Source organism: Crocuta crocuta, unplaced genomic scaffold, assembly GCF_008692635.1.
Source record: "Crocuta crocuta isolate KB4526 unplaced genomic scaffold, BGI_CrCroc_1.0 scaffold234, whole genome shotgun sequence".
Taxonomy (NCBI): Eukaryota; Metazoa; Chordata; class Mammalia; order Carnivora; family Hyaenidae; genus Crocuta; species Crocuta crocuta.
This window is the reverse complement of record NW_027529647.1, coordinates 1768848-1790158: the sequence shown is the minus strand read 5'-3', so window position 1 is coordinate 1790158 and position 21311 is coordinate 1768848. Positions and strand designations below refer to the sequence as shown.

At 50.5% G+C, this 21311-nt stretch overlaps 2 protein-coding genes and 1 long non-coding RNA gene across 4 annotated transcripts; 2 read left to right on the top strand and 1 right to left on the bottom strand.

The window, feature by feature from the left end:
• Positions 1-535: 535 nt before the first annotated feature.
• Positions 536-7942, top strand: LOC144230337 (uncharacterized). Of its 2 annotated transcripts, none has more exons than XR_013334752.1 (5): positions 536-754; positions 869-964; positions 1315-1515; positions 4749-4885; positions 7330-7942. It is a non-coding gene; the product is annotated as an uncharacterized LOC144230337 (long non-coding RNA). The 2 variants fall into 2 exon arrangements; XR_013334751.1 differs by having other exon boundaries at positions 7325-7942.
• ZSCAN32 (zinc finger and SCAN domain containing 32) lies at positions 536-11970 on the bottom strand. The gene is made up of 6 exons (XM_077762577.1): positions 11930-11970; positions 9660-10205; positions 8554-8719; positions 6108-6220; positions 5686-5809; positions 536-1359 (listed from the first exon to the last, which is right to left on the bottom strand). Exons 2-6 carry the CDS (start codon positions 10020-10022, stop codon positions 572-574), a joined length of 1554 nt encoding a protein of 517 aa, XP_077618703.1. The 5' UTR covers positions 10023-10205; positions 11930-11970; the 3' UTR covers positions 536-571.
• Positions 11971-12214: 244 nt separating this feature from the next.
• Positions 12215-19311, top strand: ZNF174 (zinc finger protein 174). Its single transcript, XM_077762583.1, has 3 exons — positions 12215-13336; positions 14299-14521; positions 18168-19311. Exons 1-3 carry the CDS (start codon positions 12929-12931, stop codon positions 18767-18769), a joined length of 1233 nt encoding a protein of 410 aa, XP_077618709.1. The 5' UTR covers positions 12215-12928; the 3' UTR covers positions 18770-19311.
• The last annotated feature ends 2000 nt before the right edge of the window (positions 19312-21311 follow it).

Genomic DNA, 21311 nt, shown 5'->3' with positions numbered 1-21311 from the left:
AGTGCTTGTTTACTTCCTGATTGGCATTGGTGCTAGTTTTCCCAAGAGCTCCAGCTGTCATTCCCCTTTGCAGGCAGGGTGGTGGGTGGACAGCCAGGTGGGACCTTCACAGTTACTGAGCTTTCAGTAGGTCCCTGTTCCCAAGGATGAAGGAAGGGAGATAGTTGTCCCCTGTAAACTGAACCGGTTCTGCTCTGCAGGTTATATTCACCTGCGCAGGTTCTGTGACTGAGCACCTTCTGCTCTCAGATGCAGGGATTGCATGCCTGGGAATCTGTGAGAACTTGGGCTGTGTCCTCAGTGTCTGAGTCACACGCCTCCCCAAAGCAGACGAATGTGACTGGATTTCTGGTCAGGAANCGGCTGGTGAGTAAGTCTCCTGCTGCGCCAGGGCCTGGCTAGCAGAAGCCTCCACGAGCAGACAGAAGCTCCAGGTAACACGTCAAACTATGAAATTGATATGTTGGCTCTCCTACACCCCCGCTCCACGTGTCCCTTCTTGGCGACGTGAGGTGTCTTCCTTGTGTGCCCCCGATGGCATATCAGGGCAGGGTGCTTAGTGAAGCTTCCCTCACACAGCGCAACTGTAATACTTCTCCCCAGTGTGTGTTTTCTGGTGGGCACTGATGTGGGAGCTGTTGTCAAAGCTTTTCCCACACTGTGCACGCAGGTATGGGCTCTGCCCCGTGTGGGCTCGCCGGTGAGCACTGAACTGGGAGCTGTTGTTGAATCTCTTTCCACAGACGGTGCACTGGTAAGGCTTCTCCCCGGTGTGGGTCCTCTGGTGGACAATGAGGCTGGAGCTCTGGTTGAAGCTTTTCCCACATTGCCCACAGCGGTAGGGTCTCTCCCCCGTGTGCGTCCTTAGGTGGGCAGTGAGGTTGGAGCGCTCACTAAAGCCTTTCCCACACTCGCCGCACTTGTGAGGCTTTTCTCCCGTGTGGATTCTCTGATGCCGCACAAGGTAAGAACCTCGGCTAAAGCTTTTCCCACATTCCTGACACTTAGAAGCTCTGTCCAGCTCGGGGACTGGCTGATAACAACAGAAAGTTCCTTGAGAGTAGGTACCCCCGCTCAGGAGATGTGCACAGGCCTTCTCTCCAGCCTGGAGTATCTGCTGCCTCTCCCTCTCCTGGGCTGGGGCTGTCCCCTCGTGCTCGCCTGGAAACCGTCTACATGGCCCTCTCAGCATAGGCTCACCCTTCCCTTCTCTCTCCGGGCCAGGGTTCCAAAAAAGGTCACCAGACTTTCTCCATAGGGCCTCCTTCACCTCAGCCTGCTCTGAATGCTCCCATTTTTTATTCTCTTTTTTAGTTCCGTTCTTGATCTCAAGACCTGAGAGAACAGAAACATGCCGGGCTGTGGAGAAAGAACAGAGGAATGAGGAAGGTTATCATTAGAGCACCAACAAGAATATCTAAATGGAGGTCTTCACAGGATTCAGTCTTATACTAATAATAGCCTTGTTTCATTTCCAGTTGTAATATTTTCAAGCTCCAAACCCTGTGGTCACAGGTAAATACCCCTCAACTCCACCTGCTTTTTTCTTGTTCTGTCCCTTTTTGGATGTTTGGACACAGTGACAAAACCGAGGCAGGGAGGCCAGTTCTGTGCCATCTGCCAGTCTGTCTGCAGGTTTGATCTCAGTTCTTGACAGCCTACCTGAAGGCCCTCCCGAGTTTGGCCCAAATGAGAAGAAAGCGTGTTGCGAGCACCTGGCCAGCATATGATTTACCAGGAAAGGGGGATCATGCAGCAGGAGGAGGGAAGAGGAGAGTCTGCCTGGAGGCCTGACTGGCCATCTGAGGAGGCTGACGAAAGGAGCTGCACAGGAAAAATGACAGGCCCCCTGGGAAAGAGGCTGGTGGATGTGGGATTTGGGATCTGCAGGGCAGAGGAAACAGCCTCAATGTGCAGAGAGCCAGACCCCCTGGCCTGTGGAAGGCCATCCATCAAGGCGGTGAGCACACCAGCAGCAGAGGCAGCCCCTGCTTTAATGCTGGGCTGAGGTCCTCTGGGTAGACCTCCCTGTCCTTTGAGCATCAGAGGCAAGAGTCCTACCAACTCTCTGTGGGAACAGAACTGGCAGGTCACGTCTCCTACGTCCCTGGCCAGGATTCCAGATGTCCTTTTCATCCCTGGCTGCACCATCCACCACTGCCCCTTCTCTGACCTCTGTGGGCTCCCCGTTCTGCTGACTTAGCTCCACAAACTCGGCAACCCTTCCGTCTTGGTCAAGAACAGCACTGCTTCCCACTGTGCATGTGGAGGCCCAGGAGCTTGACGGGTGTCCATTTCCTCCTCAAGGCCAGATGGCTCAGCAACAGCCTCCTCTCACTTTGTGGTATCTCAGCTGTAGTCAATACCCTGTTCCCAGAGTGCTTTTGCTACCACCCTGTAAGTCTGGCTGTTCTGACGAGGATGGAGTTTCTCATGTAGTTGAGCTTTACAGAGAACATCCAGGGGTGCCTGTGCCTCCTCTTCACCCCAGCGCACACCTGCCGCCATGGGCCAAGGGACACATGATGAGATCACAGAGGCCTGGACCCCACAGGGCAAGGTTAACAGCTCAACAAGTTCCACATTGGTTTGTCCAGCTGCCACCAGTGTCTGCTGTCATCCCTGGGAAACCACCTGACTGTGGGGGTCTTTGCTAAAACAGAAACGTTCAGTGTAGTGGAAAGGGCATCCTTTCTGGTGGAGAAGGGGTTGCTGAGTATTTACCAAAGTTGCACTTTTGTTTCTCTTCATCCTGAATCCCACTCATTTCTCCTGAGTGATGGCATGTAAGTGCAATGCCTATCTCCGTGGTTGGGAGAACCTGTGAGGGTTTGTAGCTCACGAGAGGACATGGCTGCTGGTAAGTCGCTTCTGTTGCCTTCCACCTCTGATGTTGAGTAGCGCTGACTGGCCCATCCCTGTCTTGAGTATCTGCTGTCATCCTTGTCGATGCCACAGCATGACCTATCCCGAGGTGGAAGAAGCAGTGCTCCCCCGAGAAGGGCATGAGGCCCGCTGGTTCCTCAGGAACACCCAGCACATGCTCCTCACAGTAGGGCCTACGGGCTGGTTCGGGGAGGGTTCTTGTGTCAAGGAACTACTCAACACGATCCTTTTAAAATGATTCCCTGTGTGCTTAGAGTCCTGCAAGGCCACCCCATTTCACTGAGAAAACATCAAGTGCTTACAAAGTCCTTTATGTAGGACCCCAACTCCTACATTAGAGCTTGTCAAGGGCGCCTGGGTGGCTCAGTCAGTTAAGTGTCTGACCTCAGGTCATGATCTCATAGTTTGTGGGTTCGAGCCCTGCATCGGGCTCTGTGCTGACAGCTCAGAGCCTGGAGCCTGTTTTGGATTTTGTATCTCCCGCTCTCTCTGACCCTCCCCTGCTCACACTGTCTCCCTCCATCCCTCTCTCCCTCTCTCTCAGAAATAAATAAAACATTAAAAAAAAAAGAGCTTGTCAACTATCTGTGGAAAGCCAGGTGGTTTGTTGTGAATGATACAGTAGAAGTGCACTTGGACACAGCAGCAATAGGAACTTGTCAGGTCTGTAAATGCTTGCTCTGTCTCAGTTCAGGTCATTTCCAGTAACACTGACCCAAGTGATCTGGCGCCGGATACCATTTTTCAGGCTCACCCTCTCTCGGTCTGCGCTGGCCACACTGGCCACCTCCTCAGACTCACTGTAGCCTCAGCCTGTGTGCTGGCTGTTTCCTCTGTTGCACTCTTTCCCCAGACGGCCATGTAGCTCGTGGCTTCTCCTGACATCTTTGTTCACTTGTTATCTTCTCAGCGAAACGCAAAGCCACTCTCTACCCCACTTCGTCCCCACACCTTTGATCACTCGTCTTCTGCTCCACTGTCCTGTAGCTGCAACGGAAGCTCATTCCTAGCCACTGTTAGTGACTTCTGGACTCGTCCAACAGCCACAGCTGCTAGGACATCACCCCCTTCCATAGAGAATTCAGGACCCATCCCCACACTATTACCTTAATGTTGTGTACACAAAGTCCACAGGTAATAGCGAGGCAGAAAATTCACTACCTCGGTGACAGAGACACACTGGCTTTGGCTTTCCAAGTTCAGAACTCCACAAAGAAAATGCCCTGGGTTACCCAGCCAACATAAAGGCTTAGGTGCTCCTTTCCTTGTGTGTAAGCCGTACACAGTCCAACAAGTGGCATTAATGTTGGCTGCCCAATACAGCCTTCATTCCGACTGCCCCCACCTGGGAGGGAATAGGAACCATCTTCAATTTATAACCAGAAGACAAGACCCAGTGTGGGGGACCCCTGTGCTCCTGCGAGTAGTGCAGAGAGGCTGTGGGGGTCCAGGGCTGGCTGCTTGCTGTCGGATTTGTAGCTGCTGGCATTCCCCGCTGTGTCTTTGTACTTGAGGAGTCTTGGCTTGGGCCCTGACCTCAACTGCCCTCTCTGCCATATTCCTAGGAGAACCACAGGAGCCATGTGAGGCCAGCGGCGCTTCCATGTCCTCTCAAAAGACAGGTTCTGGGCTGCGGTCTTGCACAGCCCTGAGGCTTTTGAACTTCCTCTGATGTTGCTCCAGAGGCCATGGGGACCACATTCACACAAGAGCTGGGCAACTTTGCATACTTAACATGCTTTAAAAAAAAAAAAAAGACCCGGGCAACTTCCCCACACAGCCAGCTGCTTACTGGTGCACCTGGAGTTTCCCATAAAATCCAGGTTCACTGACAACTGACAGGAACATTCTGCTTTCCTCAGCAGCCCGAGCTGTGCCTGCCGTTTCTCCGGCCGCTGAATCTGGCTGCTGGGTGTCACCTCTGATCCATTCTTCCCCGTTTGGCGGTGTCTCATGGGCAGTGTCCCTGTGGAACTCCTATAATGTTCCTCGCTCAGCGGTAAGTATTGAGGGCCCCTGTGTATTCTTGATCCGGAACATGACTGGGAACCCCCGCAGGGAGGAGACATCAAGGCTGAGCCAGCCGCAGAGCATCTGTCCCTTCCCTGAATCTGCTGCTCTGAGGTGCAGCCCTGAAGAGGCAGAACTGATTTTTTTTTTAAATGTATTTATTTTTGAGAGAGAGACTGAGCGTGAGTGGGGGAGGGGCAGAGAGAGGGAGACACAGGCTCCACGCTCCGAGCTGTTGGTACAGAGCCTGACGCAGGGGGCCGAGCAGGGCGGGCAGAGCTGACTTGAGAACAGCAACCGACAGGCCGGAGACTGCAGAGGGCCTGGCTGCCTCCTGAGGGCACAGGCACAGAAGCACGCGGTCAGAGTTGGGTGCTCTTGTGTTTCACCTCTGCCACTCAGGACAGCCCTCGGGGGCGTGTGTGAGCACAAGTGCATTCGTGTCCGCCCGGTGTTCCCACAGGCTGCACCCCCTCACTGCCGGCGGTCCCTTGCTGTCTCTTTCTCACTCCCTCCGCCCCATGCTCTACCTGCCGCTTCCGCCCCCACTGCTCTCCGTGTCTCGCCCTCCCTCGTTTCCACCCTGTAATGCTGTCCACCCTGTCATGAGCCCTCTGGCCTGTCTTCCCTCTCTTCCAGTCTCTGTGTCTTGTACCTGCTCTCGGGCTCCTCCGGTTTATTTCCTTCTTTCCTCGACCCAGTGGTCTCCCTCCCTTCTCGGGTCTCACAGTCTCTCACTCTCTGAACAAATGAACATCCACTCTGGGCTGAGGGAATGGGTATCCTTACCCAGAGAGTCATTTTTGTCATTCCTCCTTGTAATGTCCCTGTGGAGGATCCTCTGTGCCGGCCCGAGGTATAGCCGTCCTTCTTGACCGAGGGGTAAGGCTTTGTCCTCACACGTGGCTGCTCCCTGTAACAACACCGGGGGCTGCTGCTACCGTTAAGTAGCACTGCTCTCGCCTGGTGTGGGCTAGGGACATGGCCACAGGCATCACGTCAGGGTAAAGCGAGACAGGGACATCAGGTCTCTGAGGGAAGCATCAGGGTGAGGAAGGAGCTGGGAAGATGACAGGTGGACAGAAAACAACACAAAGAAGGCCAGTGGATGGACCTCATGATCTCCCTAACATCTCTGGAAATGGGGCTTGGGGGTAAGAGTGAGTGAAATGGGAACCTCAAGAGACAGAAGGGGTCAAAGCACAGCTCACCTGGGCCCCAGCTGTCCCACGCACAGCGCCCGTCTCCTGGTCTCGAAGACCCCTCTCTTGGGGCAGGTTCCTGGGAGGCTGTGCCGTCATCCAGGCTGGCGAGAAAACAGCCTCTGTTGGAGGGCGGCTGCCACAGGGCAGCCAGAGCAGGGCTGTGCATGGGGCTCCCAGCCCAGCAGCAGCAGCAGCAGCAGCAGCAGCAGCAGCAGCACTGGGCACCCGTCACAAATGCACATTCCTGGGCCCTGCCCCCACTGCATCAGAAACTCCGGGGCTGTGAGTGGATGGACACAGCCCCCCGGGTGAGTCCAAACACGCTAAGAGTTTGAGGACCACTGCCATTGCCAGTGGCCTCTGTGTGTCAAGAAGCTCCTTTCAGCAGACACTTTGCATGACAGCTTTTATCAAAAAGGCTTTCTTCATTCTAAAGCTCTGTGGGGGCGCCCGGGTTGCTCAGTTGGTTAAGCATCGACTCTTGATTTCATCTCAGGTCATGATCCCAGGTTGTGGGATCTAGCTTCCTGTCAGGCTCTGTGCTGAGCTTGGAGCCTGCGTAAGATTCCCCCATGCCCCTCCCCCATTCTCTCGTGCACGCACTGTGTCTCAAAATAAATTTTAAAGTGCTATGTGCATGTTATAGAAAAAAAATGTTTAGGGGCACTGGGTGGCTAAGTTGGTTAAGTGTACAACTCTTTAGATTTTGGCTCAGGTCATGATCTATCTCATGATCATGTACTGACGGTGTAGAGCCTTCTTGGGATTCTCTCCCTCTCTCTGCCTCTCACCTATTCTGTCTCTCAAAATAAATAAAAAACATCAAAAAAAGTTAAATGGAGAAGGGAAGCTCTGAGCCCCACCATCAAGATGACCCTAGCACTCCTAAAAATACCATAGTAATTGAAGACTTTTACTTTTCTCACACAAACATAAGATATTTCCCAGAAACCCACCTTCAGGAATTCTGCTAAGTGGGGCCCTAGGTGGCTCAGTCGGTTAAGTGGCCGACTTCAGCTCGGGTCATTATCTCATGGTTTGTGGGTTCAAGCCCCACATAAGGCCCTGGGCTGATAGCTCAGAGCCTGGAGTCTGCTTTGGATTCTGTGCCTCCCTCCCTCTCTCTGCCCCTTTCCTGTTCATGCTCTGTCTCTCAAAAATAAATAAATGTTAAAGAAAAAAAAGAATTCTACTAAAGAAAGGGTTTATTTTGTTGACTGAAGAACAGAACCTCTAGGACATGCAGAGGTCTGACTATGAAGATGTTATCGAACTAGGGATCAGAGCAGCCTGAAGACAGGTGAGCTGGGGGAGCGGAATCTGGCACAGGGTGAGTTTTTACCCCCTTCACATTCAGACCCCACAGCCCTGGAAACCACATACTGGAGAGCAGTGATGTTCCCAAGATTTAAAAAAAAAAATCAATGCTAAGTGGTAGAGTTTCCAAAGATACTGACTGAGTGTCCCATTTGCTTAAAAACACAAAACTAAGTACACCTCTTAGACAGTTTTCTGTTTCAACAGAAAGTAGCCAATGGAAACAGGGTCAAGATGCAATGTTTTCGTCTAGGGTGTGGGTTAAATAAAGAGCTGGTTTTTAGAAATTACTCCACACCCTACAATGGTAGCTTTCGATTAAGCAGAAAAGGCAGTAGTGGCCTTGGACTATCTCAAAATGTATGCAGCCACACTGGTTCCCTGTAAGAGATACAGAACAACAGAGACTTGGTCTGTCTTTGCATTGGAATATTATTTAGCCATGAAAAGGATGGGAGTAGTGATAGAGGCTTAAACCTGTTAAATGAGAAGGTCATGTGCTGCAGACTACCCTTTCTATGAAATCTCCAGAACACACCCATAGAGAGAATGAGGAGTAACTCCTGAATGCGTGGGTGGCTTCCTTTAGGGAGTGACAGTGTTATGAACTGGAGACACGTGATTGTAGAACACGTGAATGTATGTGCTAAATGTATGTGCTAAATGCACGTGGATTCCTCACTTGAAAATGGCTAATTTTGTTACATGAATTTCACTTCAACGTAACAATTTTTTAACAAAAAAAAAAATTAAGAGAACTAAAAGCCAAAATAGAGCTTTGGAAGAAAGGCAGAAATAATCAGGGGAAATTTGTTTTGGATGAAGTTAAGCTGGATAAGAAAAGGGGTTTTGTCTTCAAATATATGAAGAGCTACTATGCAGGTAAGGGCACATGTACTGATTTTAATATTCCGGGTGCAGAAACAGCAGAATCAACTGTAATAAAGGAGAATTAGGGCGACACAGAAAAAAACTCCACCCGTCTAAGTGCTGTTACCATCACCGAACAGAACATTTGAAATCTTGTGTTGTGGGTACATTTCAAAGGCATTTAATCTAGAACACTCAAGCTCAGACCTGCATTTCCAAAATCAGTTTTTCTACAGCCCCAGGCGAGGGCAGGAATTCCAATTACCTTCTGGCTGTTGCGCTGATCTTTGTTGGGAGCTCTGTGACTCCGTCAAAGCGCTTTCCTCTGGATGACCCCGCCGGTTCAGGTGGGACCTCCGTGGCTCTCTGGCTGCTCCCAAAGGGGCTGTCTCCTCATTGAGCACTTTCCAGTCCTTCCCTGAATCTGGGACCTGAGAACAGACCCCATCATCTGTCACTCCAAAGTCCTGCCTAATGGACTTTAAAACCCCTAACAGTGGCATTAGGAAATGACGTGAGATACAAGGAGGCAGAAGAGAAATACTCTCAAGGTCCTGTAATTAAAAAAAAAAAGGAATAGAAGTGGTTCTCAATCCCCTGGTCTCCAGCGATTCAGATTCAGTGGAAGCACTTAGCATACAGGTGACATGGCCCAAGTGCTAACCATGGAGCACAGCTTCAGAAAGCTGTGGCCCCAGCAGTACTGCCCTCTCCCCACGCCCCATTAAGTGCGGCCCCAAGTCTGGTCAGTTCTACCAGCATCAAAGACCCCTCACCTCAGCCCTTTCAGGCTGCACCCACCAGCCTGCCTCAGGGCGCGTTCCTCTGCTGCCAGACCTTCTGATCCACTCGCTGCCTACACAGGATCCAGTAGGTCTTTTGAAAGTNGGGCCCCTTCTCCTCCAGCCCCTTTCTCCCACCGTCCTCTGCCACCTAAGGCTCCTGACACAGCCATTCCTCCTCCATCACAGCTCAGCTCCAGGGGCGGTGCCCACTTTTGTCTGCCCCACGNCTCAAGGAACCTTTCAGCAAGAGAGACTGGATTTTAACTCACCAACTCTAAGTCTCCTGATCCCCTGAGTGAGGAACCGTTGTCCTTTCCCTGGCCTTGTTTTAGAGAACTAACCTGAGCTTTTATGTTTGTGTTAGGGACGCTAGAATCCACTGACTACATCAGCATGTATGTTACTGCAGCAAATGAGAAAGTCTCCCCATAGACGAAGGGCATGGGACCAAGCCAAGATAGCTGAGTTTGTGGTGGGTGGCGGAAGGCTACTGTGCACTTCTCAGCACCTCTCCAGTAACAGATTACTGCGCACCTCACCCCACTTCGTAACTAAATTCACCAGGTTTTGATTTGCCTTTTCTCACCTGTTGCCCAGACACACTCTCTACATCCTCCACTAAAGCCACAGCTTCGTCGCCATTTTCTGGATGTTGCTCCCTCACCCAGGCCTGGATCTCCTCTGGCAAGATGGTCAGAAACTGCTCTAAAACCAGCAGCTCCAGTATTTGCTCTTTTGAGTGTGTCTTAGGCCTCAGCCACTGACAGCAGAGTTCCCAGAGCTTGCTGAACGCTTCATGGGGGCCGGCTACCTCCTGGTAGCAGAAGTGCCTGAAGCGCTGGCGGGAAGCTTCGGAGTCAGAGCCGTTGCTGGGAAGAGCTGATTTCCGTCCCTCTGTGGAGTCCTCGCCTGGGGATGGGTATGCCTTGGGACTCCTTGTTGTAGCCATGATTTGCTTCAGCAAACTGGCTCAGTGGTTAGCTGCTTCTATCCTAGAGAGCAGATTCCATTTCCTCTCAGATCACTGGGAAGCCATTCTCCTGGAGACCAATGAAAGAAGTCTTTCTGGAATCAGACACACACGAGAATTTCAGAGTGGTGCAGTTGAGAAAGACAAGGCATTGAAGGGAGGCTACAGAAAAGGGAAAAGACAGGGTAAAGTTATCTCCTATTCCTTCCCTCTGCCTCTTGTGATGTACTTTGTTCCCTCCACAGTCCAAGCCACAGATCTAAAACACTGGAAATATCAAAATAGTTTTCACCACATCCACATGGTGTTTGCTAATGAATTCCCCAACTAGTTTCACAATGTCATCCAGCTGTTCTTTCTTTTATTTCCCATATTATTGGGATCTTGTCTCTGCCCTCTGTCCGGTCCCGAAGCCAGGAGCCACCTTCTNGGACTCCAACCCACCAACCATGAGATCATGACCTGAGCCGAAGTCGGATGCTTAACCGACAGCCACCCAGGCGCCCCTTTCCTATTTTTGAATGCAGTCTCTTCTTCCTTTGTGAAAGAGTCCCTTTCTAGCCCAGTGAATCTGGTGGGTCTATTCATTACAGTACCCTGCTCCCCACCTGGGGAGCAGGCATGTGATATAAACAGGGCCTGTCAAAATTCCCTGAGATTTTACCTACAGGTGGGGTAGGAAAAGTTCCAAATTTCCTAGGAATTGCTGAATTGTGAGGCTGTAAGACTGGAGCTGTCCCTAATTATGTCACACTCAACATTCTACTCCTCTACCGAAAGGGTAAACCTGTTCACAGGAAGGAGAAAAAAAATGCTTTTAAAAAACTGGATTCAAGGGGTGCCTGGGTGGCTCAGTTGGTTGAGGTTCAGACTTTGGCTGGGGTCATGATCTCACAGTTTGGGAGTTCGAGCCCCACATAGTTCTTCGTGCTAACAGCTCGGAGCCTGGAGCCGGCTTCAGATTCTATGTTTCCCTCTCTCTCTGGCCCTCTCCCGCTTGCACTCTGTCTCTCTCGCCCCAAAATAAATAAGCATTTAGAAATATGTGAGAAAAGGGGCGCCCGGGAGGCTTAGTCGGTTAAGCGTCCGACTTTCGCTCAGGTCACGATCTCGCGGTTCGTGGGTTCGAGCCCTGCGTCGGGCTCTTTGCTGACTGCCAGCTCAGAGCCTGGAGCCTGTTTCAGTCTGTGACTCCCTCTCTCTCTGACCCTCCCCCGCTCACGCTCTCTCTCTCTCTCCTAGAAATAAATAAAAAGCATTAAAAAAAAAAAAAGAAATATGTGAGAAAAAAACAGACTGGACTCAGATTACTCTTCTTCCAAAGTTGAACTGCCTTCACTTATAATCTCTAAACATGTAATGCGGCCCAAGAGGCAAGAAGTGGAGAAATGGAAGGCATTACAGATAGCAGTTCTTTTTAACAAACAAGAGCATCACATGGCATATAGCTCCTCAGCACAAGGTCCAGGACTCGAAGACGGGATTTTCTACATCCTGCACCTTCTCTGGAAGAGGAATAATTTGATAAATGCTACCCTAGTTTCATGCGGAAGGCGGAGCCTGTGCTCTCTAGGCCTCTGCCATCCCACCCTTAGTTTGTTTTAAAACGCTGGTCTCAGAAATGTGTTTCACTCCGGCAAGAACTCTGGCGCTTGGCGGGAAGCAGGACGAGGACTGGAGCCGGGCTGATTCACTTCGTCGGCAGCAGTAAATTCCGCTGCGCCCCCGGCGTGCGAGATGCGGGAAAACATCCGCACGGGGACGGCCTGGAAGCAGGACCGCGCCTGCCCCCACCATTCTGAAAAGACTTCCAGCGGCAAAGGGGCTCATAGGCCGGCGTCAGACCCCGCCGCGAGCCCGCAGTCGCGAAGAAAGGGAACACTCACCGGACTCGCTCAGCTGCCGGGCCGGAAGTCAGCGCCTGGAAAGCCGGCTACGCGTGCTCGCGAGTAGCGCCATTGGACTACAGCTCCCGGCGTGCAATGCGAAGGCCGGGCGTCGTCCCTCGCCAGCACCGACAGACTTCGTAGCAAATAGATGCGAGAGAACGCCCTCTGGGAGCCAATCCCTCAGGAGAGGGGGCGGGCCCTCCTGCGGCGCACTTCCTTGCGTCATTCCTCCTCAGCCAGCGGAAGCGTCCGCGACGAGCGGCCCCGGCCCCGCCCCCGGCCCTAGCTCTCGGGTTCCGGGTCCCGGATCCCGGGTCCCCAGAGAGGGGAGTCCGCGGCAGGTGGACGCCGGTTGCCAGATCGCTTGCGAAGCCGCCCCCTCAGCGCCAGCCCGGGCCCTCATGCAGTCACGAAGCTGAGCCGCGCGCCGGAGAGCCGCAGCTTCGCCTCGCCGGGGACAGCCGGGGCGCCCTCGGAGGCCGCAGCGAGTGGGCCTGCCGGGCGTCGGGAGCGAGCCGCCGCCGCGCTCAGCCTGCCTTGCTGTGCGTGGGGGGCTTCCGATCCCTCCCCTCCGGCGCGCGCTGTCGGGCGACATGCTCGAGGTCGTTGCCGCCCGAGTGCGGCGGAGCTGGCGCAGGCCACCTGTGTGACAACTTGAACTTTTCCTAGGATTTCCCGGCCGCCAGTTTGGTCACGTTGCGCATTTCCTCTGAGACCTCGTGCGCTTATCGATGAAGTAAAAGCAAGATTTTCCCCAGTTCTTTCAGAACGTTACGACTTTTCTCCATTTCGGGACAGCTCAGGAAACTACCAGAGGGATAGACACTCCCCTCCGTCGGGCCCTGCGTTGTCTTTGGGAGCTTGGGGCCTGTTTGTGCCCCGCCCTCACTGACGTCTTTCCAGCACTTAGAGACGACACTTGTCCGGAGACATGATCCCGAAGGCTTGAGCTACTCGCCTGGAGAGAGAGAGAGAGGCTGTCTCCTGAGCCCCAAGATGGCGGCTAAGATGGAGATAACTTTGAGCTCGCAGTCCCACATTCAGGCCTCCTCCAAGCCAGAGAGACACATAATAACAAAGCTGGAGGAGAAACGGGGACCGGCTCTGCAAAAGGACCGCCCAGATCCCGAGCTCTCCCGCCAGAACTTCCGAAGGTTTTGTTACCAAGAGGTGTCTGGACCCCAAGAGGCACTCTCCCGGCTCCAGCAGCTCTGCCGTCAGTGGCTGCAGCCTGAGCTGCACACCAAGGAGCAAATATTGGAGTTCCTGGTGCTGGAGCAGTTCCTGAACATCCTGCCCCCGGAGATCCAGGCTCGGGTCAGGCATCGATGTCCAGTGAGCTGCAAGGAGATTGTGACCCTGGTGGAAGATTTTCAAAGAGCAGCCAAGAGACCAAAGCAGTGGGTAAGGAGGGCCCTGTCTCGTGGTTCCCAGGATTTCGTTTTCATCTGGATAGTATTTGGGCTCTGGATCCCTCCCTAGTTAGTCCAGAAATGCACCGGATGGCTTCAGATGTTGCTTCTGGCCTCTGTTTGGGAACATCCCCTCAGAGAGATAACAGGTTGTCAGACACTGGCACTCCAGTGAGGAAGTAGAGGATCAAGTAAGGTTCTTGCATTTTTGCTGACAGATCTCACCACACCCATTCCTGAAAGTTTCCTACAATCAGGATTCTTAGCAGAAAGGATCATATTGTTGGGTAAGAATTTGATTTGGGGGGAATGTAATGGTAGACCTTGTTTTCGTGAAGTGTCTTGCTTTTGGATCACGAAGTTGCAGCTCACTTGGCCATTCTTTCTTCTAGCCCCCCCACCCCCACCCCAAGTCAGACTCCAGTCAGAGCCTAGGCAGGAAGCAGACAACCATGTGTTTTGGGGTGAGCGGTCCACTCAGAGCCCTGCTACTACTAGGATCTCCTTCCCAGGGAAGTCTTGGGCAGAACAATTGATTAGGTAAGGGTGGTTGTTGTTGTTTTAATGGCCTTGCCGTACTACTTCCCTACCCAGCAGGGCCTGTTTTCAGTAGAAGTAGGGAGGCACATGAACATAGGGTGACAATCTGTTAGGCCAGTGTCACGACTGACCAATATTTGTGCCTTCTCTGTGATGACTCTGAGGCCTCGAGAAAGGCACATGGTTTAGGGCACCCACTCAGGAAATCCTGGCTGATTTGAAGTAGCGTCTCTCTAATCGTTTTCCACGTCCCGCCCTTTGCTTCCTTTGAGACTCTCCGAAGTCTCTCCAGGTTGGCCCCCACGCTGTTTTCAGGGATCCGCAGGGTGAAGGAGTCCTCGCAGAGCAGAGAGAGGCCCAGCTCCTCTCGGCGCGTCCTCTAGCTGCACGCTAATGCATGGGGCTTGTTCCTAGGTGGCCGTGTGCATGCAGGGGCAGAAGGTGCTCTTGGAGAAGACTGGATCTCAGCTTGGAGAACAGGAATTGCCAGACTTTCAGCTGCAAACTTCTAGGAGGTATCCCCGGGAGAGTGCTCTGGAGGAGCCTTCCCAGGCGGGATCTCCAGACCAGCTGAGCTCTCATCATTGGGAAAAGTCACCGCTCCTCCAGGAACCAAGCCCCAGATTGGCTGGGACAGGTAAACACTTGATACCTCTTCTCTCCCTAAGTCCTTTACCTCTGTCAGAATATCTCATCGTTCTGAGAAACCGTAGACCTTGTGTTGAGTTTGTTTAATGTTTTATATAGCAGGAGAGTTTTATTCTCTAACCAATTTAACTGAGCAGAATGGTAGTGATACTGTACATAAGAAGTACCTTTCTATTATTGTCTGTTAATGACTCTAACAGTCCAGCGCACAATAGGATTATCTAGGTCCTACTTCTCTGTTCCTTTCAGAGCTTCTTGCAGTGAAGACAGATCCACATATGGCCACTGATGAATGTCCATGCTATCAGTGGCTGAGTGTCATCACTTAAAATGATCCTATGTTTAGAAAGGGCCTAAAGGAAAAGTCCTGCTCCGTAATATCTTCTGCCTCTTCCTCTCTCCGTGACGTCTTATGTCTATTTCCCTATTTGTGTCTGGTATGATGCCAGTAATTGTTGGCCCTGCTGTACTCGAAGACCAAATGACAGTGACGCTTTGGCCAATCTTAGCGATATGAATACAGGGGCCGGTCAGCGGGTTAGAGAAAAAGGTTACCAGAAGGCTAGAACATCTTGATTCCTTAAGATTTGCTACATTTCAGTGAAATACTTGGGTTTGGTTTTTCTTGGAAGTTAAGAGTAGAGAAGATCAAGGTACCTGAGTGGCTCAGTCAGTTAAGCGTCAGCTCTTGATTTAGACTCAGGTCATGATCTCACTGTTCATGGGATTGAGCCCCGCATTGGACTGTGCTGACAGTGTGGAGCCTGCTTGGGATTTTCTCTCTCCCTCTCTCTGTGTCCCTCCCCTGCTCACATTCTCTCTGAAAATAAATAAACATTAAAAAAAATAATGAGAAGACCAGGGGCATCCAATGGAAAAGCACTTTGACCCTGGCTGAGGTCCTGACCTATAACCTATGGACTTCATGGTCCTCGGCCTGCACACTCCCTTCTCCTGTCTCATCATAGGCAGCTCAGTGTGCATACAGGCTCCGTCTCCTTTTATTTGATTGCTGCAGATAGAGTCTCGTGTTCCTCACACCTAAGATCAGCAGTGCCTTTCTTCAGAGCTGCACTGCCCGTACAGTTGCCAATGGCCACAGGTGGCTATTTAAATTTTATTTATGGAGCTATAATTCACATATTATAAAATTCACCCTTTCAAAGTGTACAGTACAGTGGTTTTTATTATATTCATGCACTTATGCAACCATCCCCACTATCTTTTTTTTTTTTTTTATTTCTAGGAGAGAGACAGCGTGAGCAGGGGAGGGTCAGAGAGAGAGGGAGGTACAGACTCTGAAATAGGCTCCAGGCTCTGAGCTGGCAGTCAGCACAGAGCCCGACGCGGGGCTCGAACCCACGAACCATGAGATCATGACCTAAGCGAAAGTCGGACACTTAACCGACTAAGCCACCCAGGCGCCCCTCCCACTATCTTATTTTTGAATATTTTTATGACCTCAGAAAGAAACCCAGACCCGTTGGTGGTCACTCTCTAGTGCCCCTTTTCCAACCCCTGGCAACCACCATGTACTTTCTGTCTCTGGATTTGCCTTTTATGGATATTTCAGAATCACATTTGTTGTGCTGTTTTGTGAATGGCTTCATTCCCTGAGCATAATGTTTTCATGGTTCATCCGTGCTGTAACACGTATCAATCACTACTTTGTTCCTCTTATGGCTGATATTCCATTATATGGATCTGCTGTTTATGCTTCACTTGATGGTCATTTGGGGTACTTCCATTTTTTGACTGTTAGAAATTATGCTGCTGTGAACACTCATGTACAAGTGTTTGTGTGGACAGGCTCTCATTTCTCTTGGATGTATATCTCAGAGTGGAATAGCTGGGTCATATGGTAACTCAATGCTTAACCTTTTGAGGAAATGCCAGGCCGTTTTGCAAAGCAACTGCGCCATTTTACATTCCCACCACCAGTCCCTAGGAGAATTCTGATTTCTCCACATCCTTGTTACCCTTGTCAGTCTTTCTGGTTACAGCAATCCCATTAGGTGTGGAGTGGTACCTCATGGAGGCTCTATTTCTCTGATGGCGAATGATGTTGAGCATCTTTTCATGTTTCTATTGGTCAGTCATATATCTTCTTTGGAGAAGTATCTATTCAGATCCTTTGCCCATCTCTAAATTGGGTTAGTCTTTGGGGCGCCTGGGTGGCTTAGTCGGTTAAGCGTCCGACTTTTGCTTAGGTCATGATCTCGCGGTTCGTGGGTTCGAGCCCCGCGTCGGGCTCTGTGCTGACTGCCAGCTCAGAGCCTGGAGCCTGTTTCAGTCTGTGACTCCCTCTCTCTCTGACCCTCCCCTGCTCACGCTGTCTCTCTCTCCTGGAAATAAATAAAACATTAAAAAAAAAAAAATTTTTTTTTTTTAAACATTTTAAAAAAAGTAAATAAATTGGGTTAGTCTTTGTTTTTAAGAGTTCTCTGTATTTCCTGGATACTAGAGTCTTATATATATAACTTACAAGTGTTTTCTCTCTCTTTGGGTTGTCTTTTCACTTCCTTGATAGTATACTTTGAAGCACAAATGTTTCTAATTGTGATCAAGTCCAATTTATTTATTTTTATTAGCTTGCCTGTGTTTTTGGTGACATATCTAACATACCATAGCCTAATCCAGAGTCACAGAAATTTATACCAATGTTTTGTTCAGAGAGACATTGGTTTAGCTCTTATATTGAGTTGTTTTTTGTTATGTAATGAGGCAAGGGTCCACCCTCATAGTTTTCCAAGTGGATACCCAGTTGTCCCAGCCAATTTTATTGAAAGAAGTATTCTTTCCCCATTGAATTGTCTTGACAACCTTGTTGAAAAGCAATTGACCATAATTGTGTAGGCTCCTTATCTAAATCTGGATTTAAATTAATTAAACTGAGGTTACGCTAGCCACATTTCAAGGACTCAGTAGCCCCAGGTGGCTAGTGGCAGCCATATTGAATAGTGCGTGCACAGGTACCCATACACGTGTACCCTTCCCACCTGGCAGGAATCCTATGGGATAGCATGGCTCCAGATCCTCCAACTTGCCCACAGACATTCTAGCTCATTTCCATCCTGATCCTCAATCATGATGATCAGAAATTGGGGAGTTTCTGAAGTCAGGACCCAATGCAGTTTTTAACCCTAATGCTGTCACGTTCGTAATGAAAGAATGTGTCATGTTTGCTGGATTTCCCATTATTTAAAGAGACAGTGGCAATCATTCAGTGTCCATGTGAGTAAGTGTGTTGCAGTGTTGAAATTTCAACTCTCTTTTATTTCCATTTGTTAATTAATGCTAGGGCTGATGGGTTTGCTTTTCCATATTTCTTCTTCCTAAACCGTTCCCTAAAGGCCAGAAGGAGATAGGACTGGAGAACTTGGTTCCTAACTGTAATACAAATTAGAATCAGCCCAGGAGCCTGTGGACCATGCAGATTTCCAGGTCCCAACCCCCAGAGATCCTGACTCCACAGTTGTGGGGATGAGGGGGCAGCCTGCTTGCATAACAGGTGTCCCAGATGAGTTGAATGCAAGGTGCCAGGGGAGGACCATACTTCGAGAATGTTTCTTAGCTCTTTGGCTAAGGCCCTTTCTTCAGAGCCCAGAAAATGAAACTATTCTTTCTAATTATAGAAGCCCCCAGAATGAAAAGTGACAACAAGGAAAATCCACAGCCAGAAGGGGCGAAAGGAGGGAAGCCATGTGCCCTGTCCCCTGGCAGATCCAAAGGTAATGGTCTGCAGAGTCCCGAACCGAGAGGGGCGAATATGAATGAACCCCGGTTGTCACGGAGGCAGATCAGCCCCCCAAATGCTCAGAAGCCATTTGCTCACTACCAGAGACATTGCAGGGAACTGGAATACATCAGCAGCCCCCTGAAAAGTCACCCACTGAGAGAGCTGAAGAAAAGCAAAGGGAGCAGAAGGAGCCTGAGCAGTCGTTTGCAGCGTCTTGGTCACCAGCCGACCCGTTCGGCAAAGAAGCCTTACAAATGTGATGACTGTGGGAAAAGCTTCACGTGGAATTCAGAGCTGAAAAGGCACAAGCGAGTGCACACAGGGGAGAGGCCCTACACGTGCGGAGAGTGTGGGAACTGCTTTGGGCGCCAGTCGACCCTGAAACTGCACCAGAGGATCCACACCGGGGAGAAGCCCTACCAGTGCGGCCAGTGTGGGAAAAGCTTTCGCCAGAGCTCAAACCTCCACCAGCACCACAGACTCCACCACGGGGACTGAGGCCGGTCTTTGTTCTCTGTTCAGAAGGAAGACATCTATATTTCTCCTTCCCCTTACTTGCATGTAAATCACAGGTTGTCTGCGTGACTTACAAGGAAAGCAAGAAGTCCCCGAGGGATGCGGTGCACGTGCAGCTGGTGAGGAGTTCCAGACGATGCTGAGGGGGATGTGACCGTGTCGGTGACAGGGTGAAGAAATGGCAGGTCTGGGCATTGGGTCAGAGAGAACTGGGGCCTCTGCTGGAAAGCAGGGAGTAACAGCTGAGAGAATCTAGCCGATCCCGCAGGTGTCCCTCCCCCCACCTTGGTGTGACATCTTCCCCCTGCTGCTTTATTTATTCTCTAAACGTGTTCAAGGGTAAATTACATACGTATATATTTAATGTACTTGCTATCATGCCAGACTGTCTTTACCACACACACACTTCTTTAATAATGATCAGTGATTTCAAGGCAAAATTTCATTGGAATATAAATCCCCTCATATTATTTCTGTAATTGCTGGCTGTTCGTAATAAAGGATACGTGAAGTCAGAGTATAAACATGTTTGTATAAGGACAGAATTTTCGAGTAAGTAGTGTTATACACACGTGCGCCCACACATATTGAGGAGTCTGTTTCTAGTAAAGCACTTTTGATGAAGAAAATCTGCCGCAGGCCCCACAGAAGCAACAGGGAAAAGGTACAACAGAAAAGAAGCACATAAAGTGTGTCCACAGCTGAGGACGTGCCGAGGGGAGCCCTCACTGCTCTCCTTCCCCAGGCCAGTGATGAAATGTTATAAAACTGGGTATTCCAGTACCTTTACTAAGAATCATTGAAATGGGTTAATTTTATGATGAATAAATTAATCTCTCTGTGAAGCTTCTAAAAAAGAAAACACAACATATATTTGTGTAGCGTTCAAGTCCTGGAACAAGGCCAGAGAGCTGATATAATTCCATCCCTACATTCTTTCAGAGTAAGAATCCGAACCCAGTCGGGATGGTTCTTAATTGCCCTCAGCAAGTGAGTGGATCTCGGACTTCTGAGAAGACCTTTGGTGGATGGGTGCCTCTGGCAAGAAGCGGCTGTGTGGCATTCCCCCTAAAGCACGAATATCCACAGGTCACTGCTGCTCTCTTCCAGGCTGTCTCCCATGCTGCATCCTCCCTCCGCAGGGGGCTCTGCCCACGCTGTTCCCTTTGACCTTACGACCTGCTGCCCCCACCACTTCCTCTCCTGCTCCACAGGAGCAGCCTGCTCAGCAAAGCCTCTGGGCAGATTTTTTGTGTCACTCCCTGCCTCACACCACACACTGGTGGTGCTCAACCTGGGAGCAGATTTGCCCCCTAGAGGGCATTTGGCAATGTCTGGAGATGCTGTTGTCCTTATGATGTGGGGGGAGGGAAGGGTAGTGTCTGGCTTCTCGTGGGAGACCAGGGGATGCAACTAAACTGCCCCACAGCAAGGGCGCCTGGGTGGCTCAGTAGGTTGAGCATCCCGACTTCGGCTCAGGTCATGATCTCATGGTTCATGGGTTTGAGACCTGCGTTAGGCTCTGTGCTGACAGCTCAGAGCCTGGAGCCTGCTTCCCATTCTGTGTCTCCCTCTCTCTCTGTCCTTCCCCTGCTCATGCTTAGTTTCTGTGTCTTTCAAAAGTAAATAGACATTAAACAGCCCCACAGCAGAGTCACCTGGCCCAAAGTGGTGGTAGTGCCAACATCAGGGAGCTGTACTGTACACGGTAAAAGCTCTGTAAGGTCAAGAATCTTATTTTCCACTCATTTTAGCTTTTAGACTGAGCCCATGCCCAGCTGAGAGAAATAGGTGTTCCATCAGGGCCAAGTCCTGAATCAGAGATCCTGGTGACAATGTGTTGAATGCAGATGACAAAGCCCCTTGTCTTTTGGGCAGAGAGACTTAATGGAAGCCCAGTGGCCTTTTTGGTGGATCTTTAGACAAATGCATGGTCCCCTTCCTGGCAACCATGTTAGATTTTAGAGGAGTTCAGGGGTGCCTGGGTGGTTCAGTTGGTTAAGCATCCAACCTCGGCTCAGGTCATGATCTTGTGGTCTGTGAATTTGAGCCCCGTCTCAGGCTCTGTGCTGACAGCTCAGAGTCTGGAGCCTGCTTCAGATTATGTATCTCCCTTTCTCTCTCTGCCCCTCCCCTGCTAGTGTGCTTGCGCGCGCTCTCTATCTCAAAATAAAAACATTAAAAAAAAGAGAAAGATTTTTGAAGAGTTTGGCTTCATTACTACTGCTCCTTACCTCGCCTCTGTCTGTTGCCTCTCACCAGTTAGGACCTCTTGATTCTCATTCATTCCCGCGTCATCCGTCTCCTTTTTCCAGGCCAATTTTGCTGTCATAAGACCCCCTTCATGATAGTTTTGTCTGTATCAGTTTCCTCTTGGCACTGTAACAGATGATCACAAACTTAGGGGCTTAAAACGACTGCAATCTCTTAGAGTTCCAAATGTCAAAAGCCCAAAATCAGGTTCAAAGAGCCAAAATTAAGGTGTCTGAAGGGTGAATCTGTTTCCTTGCCTTTCTGGACGTCT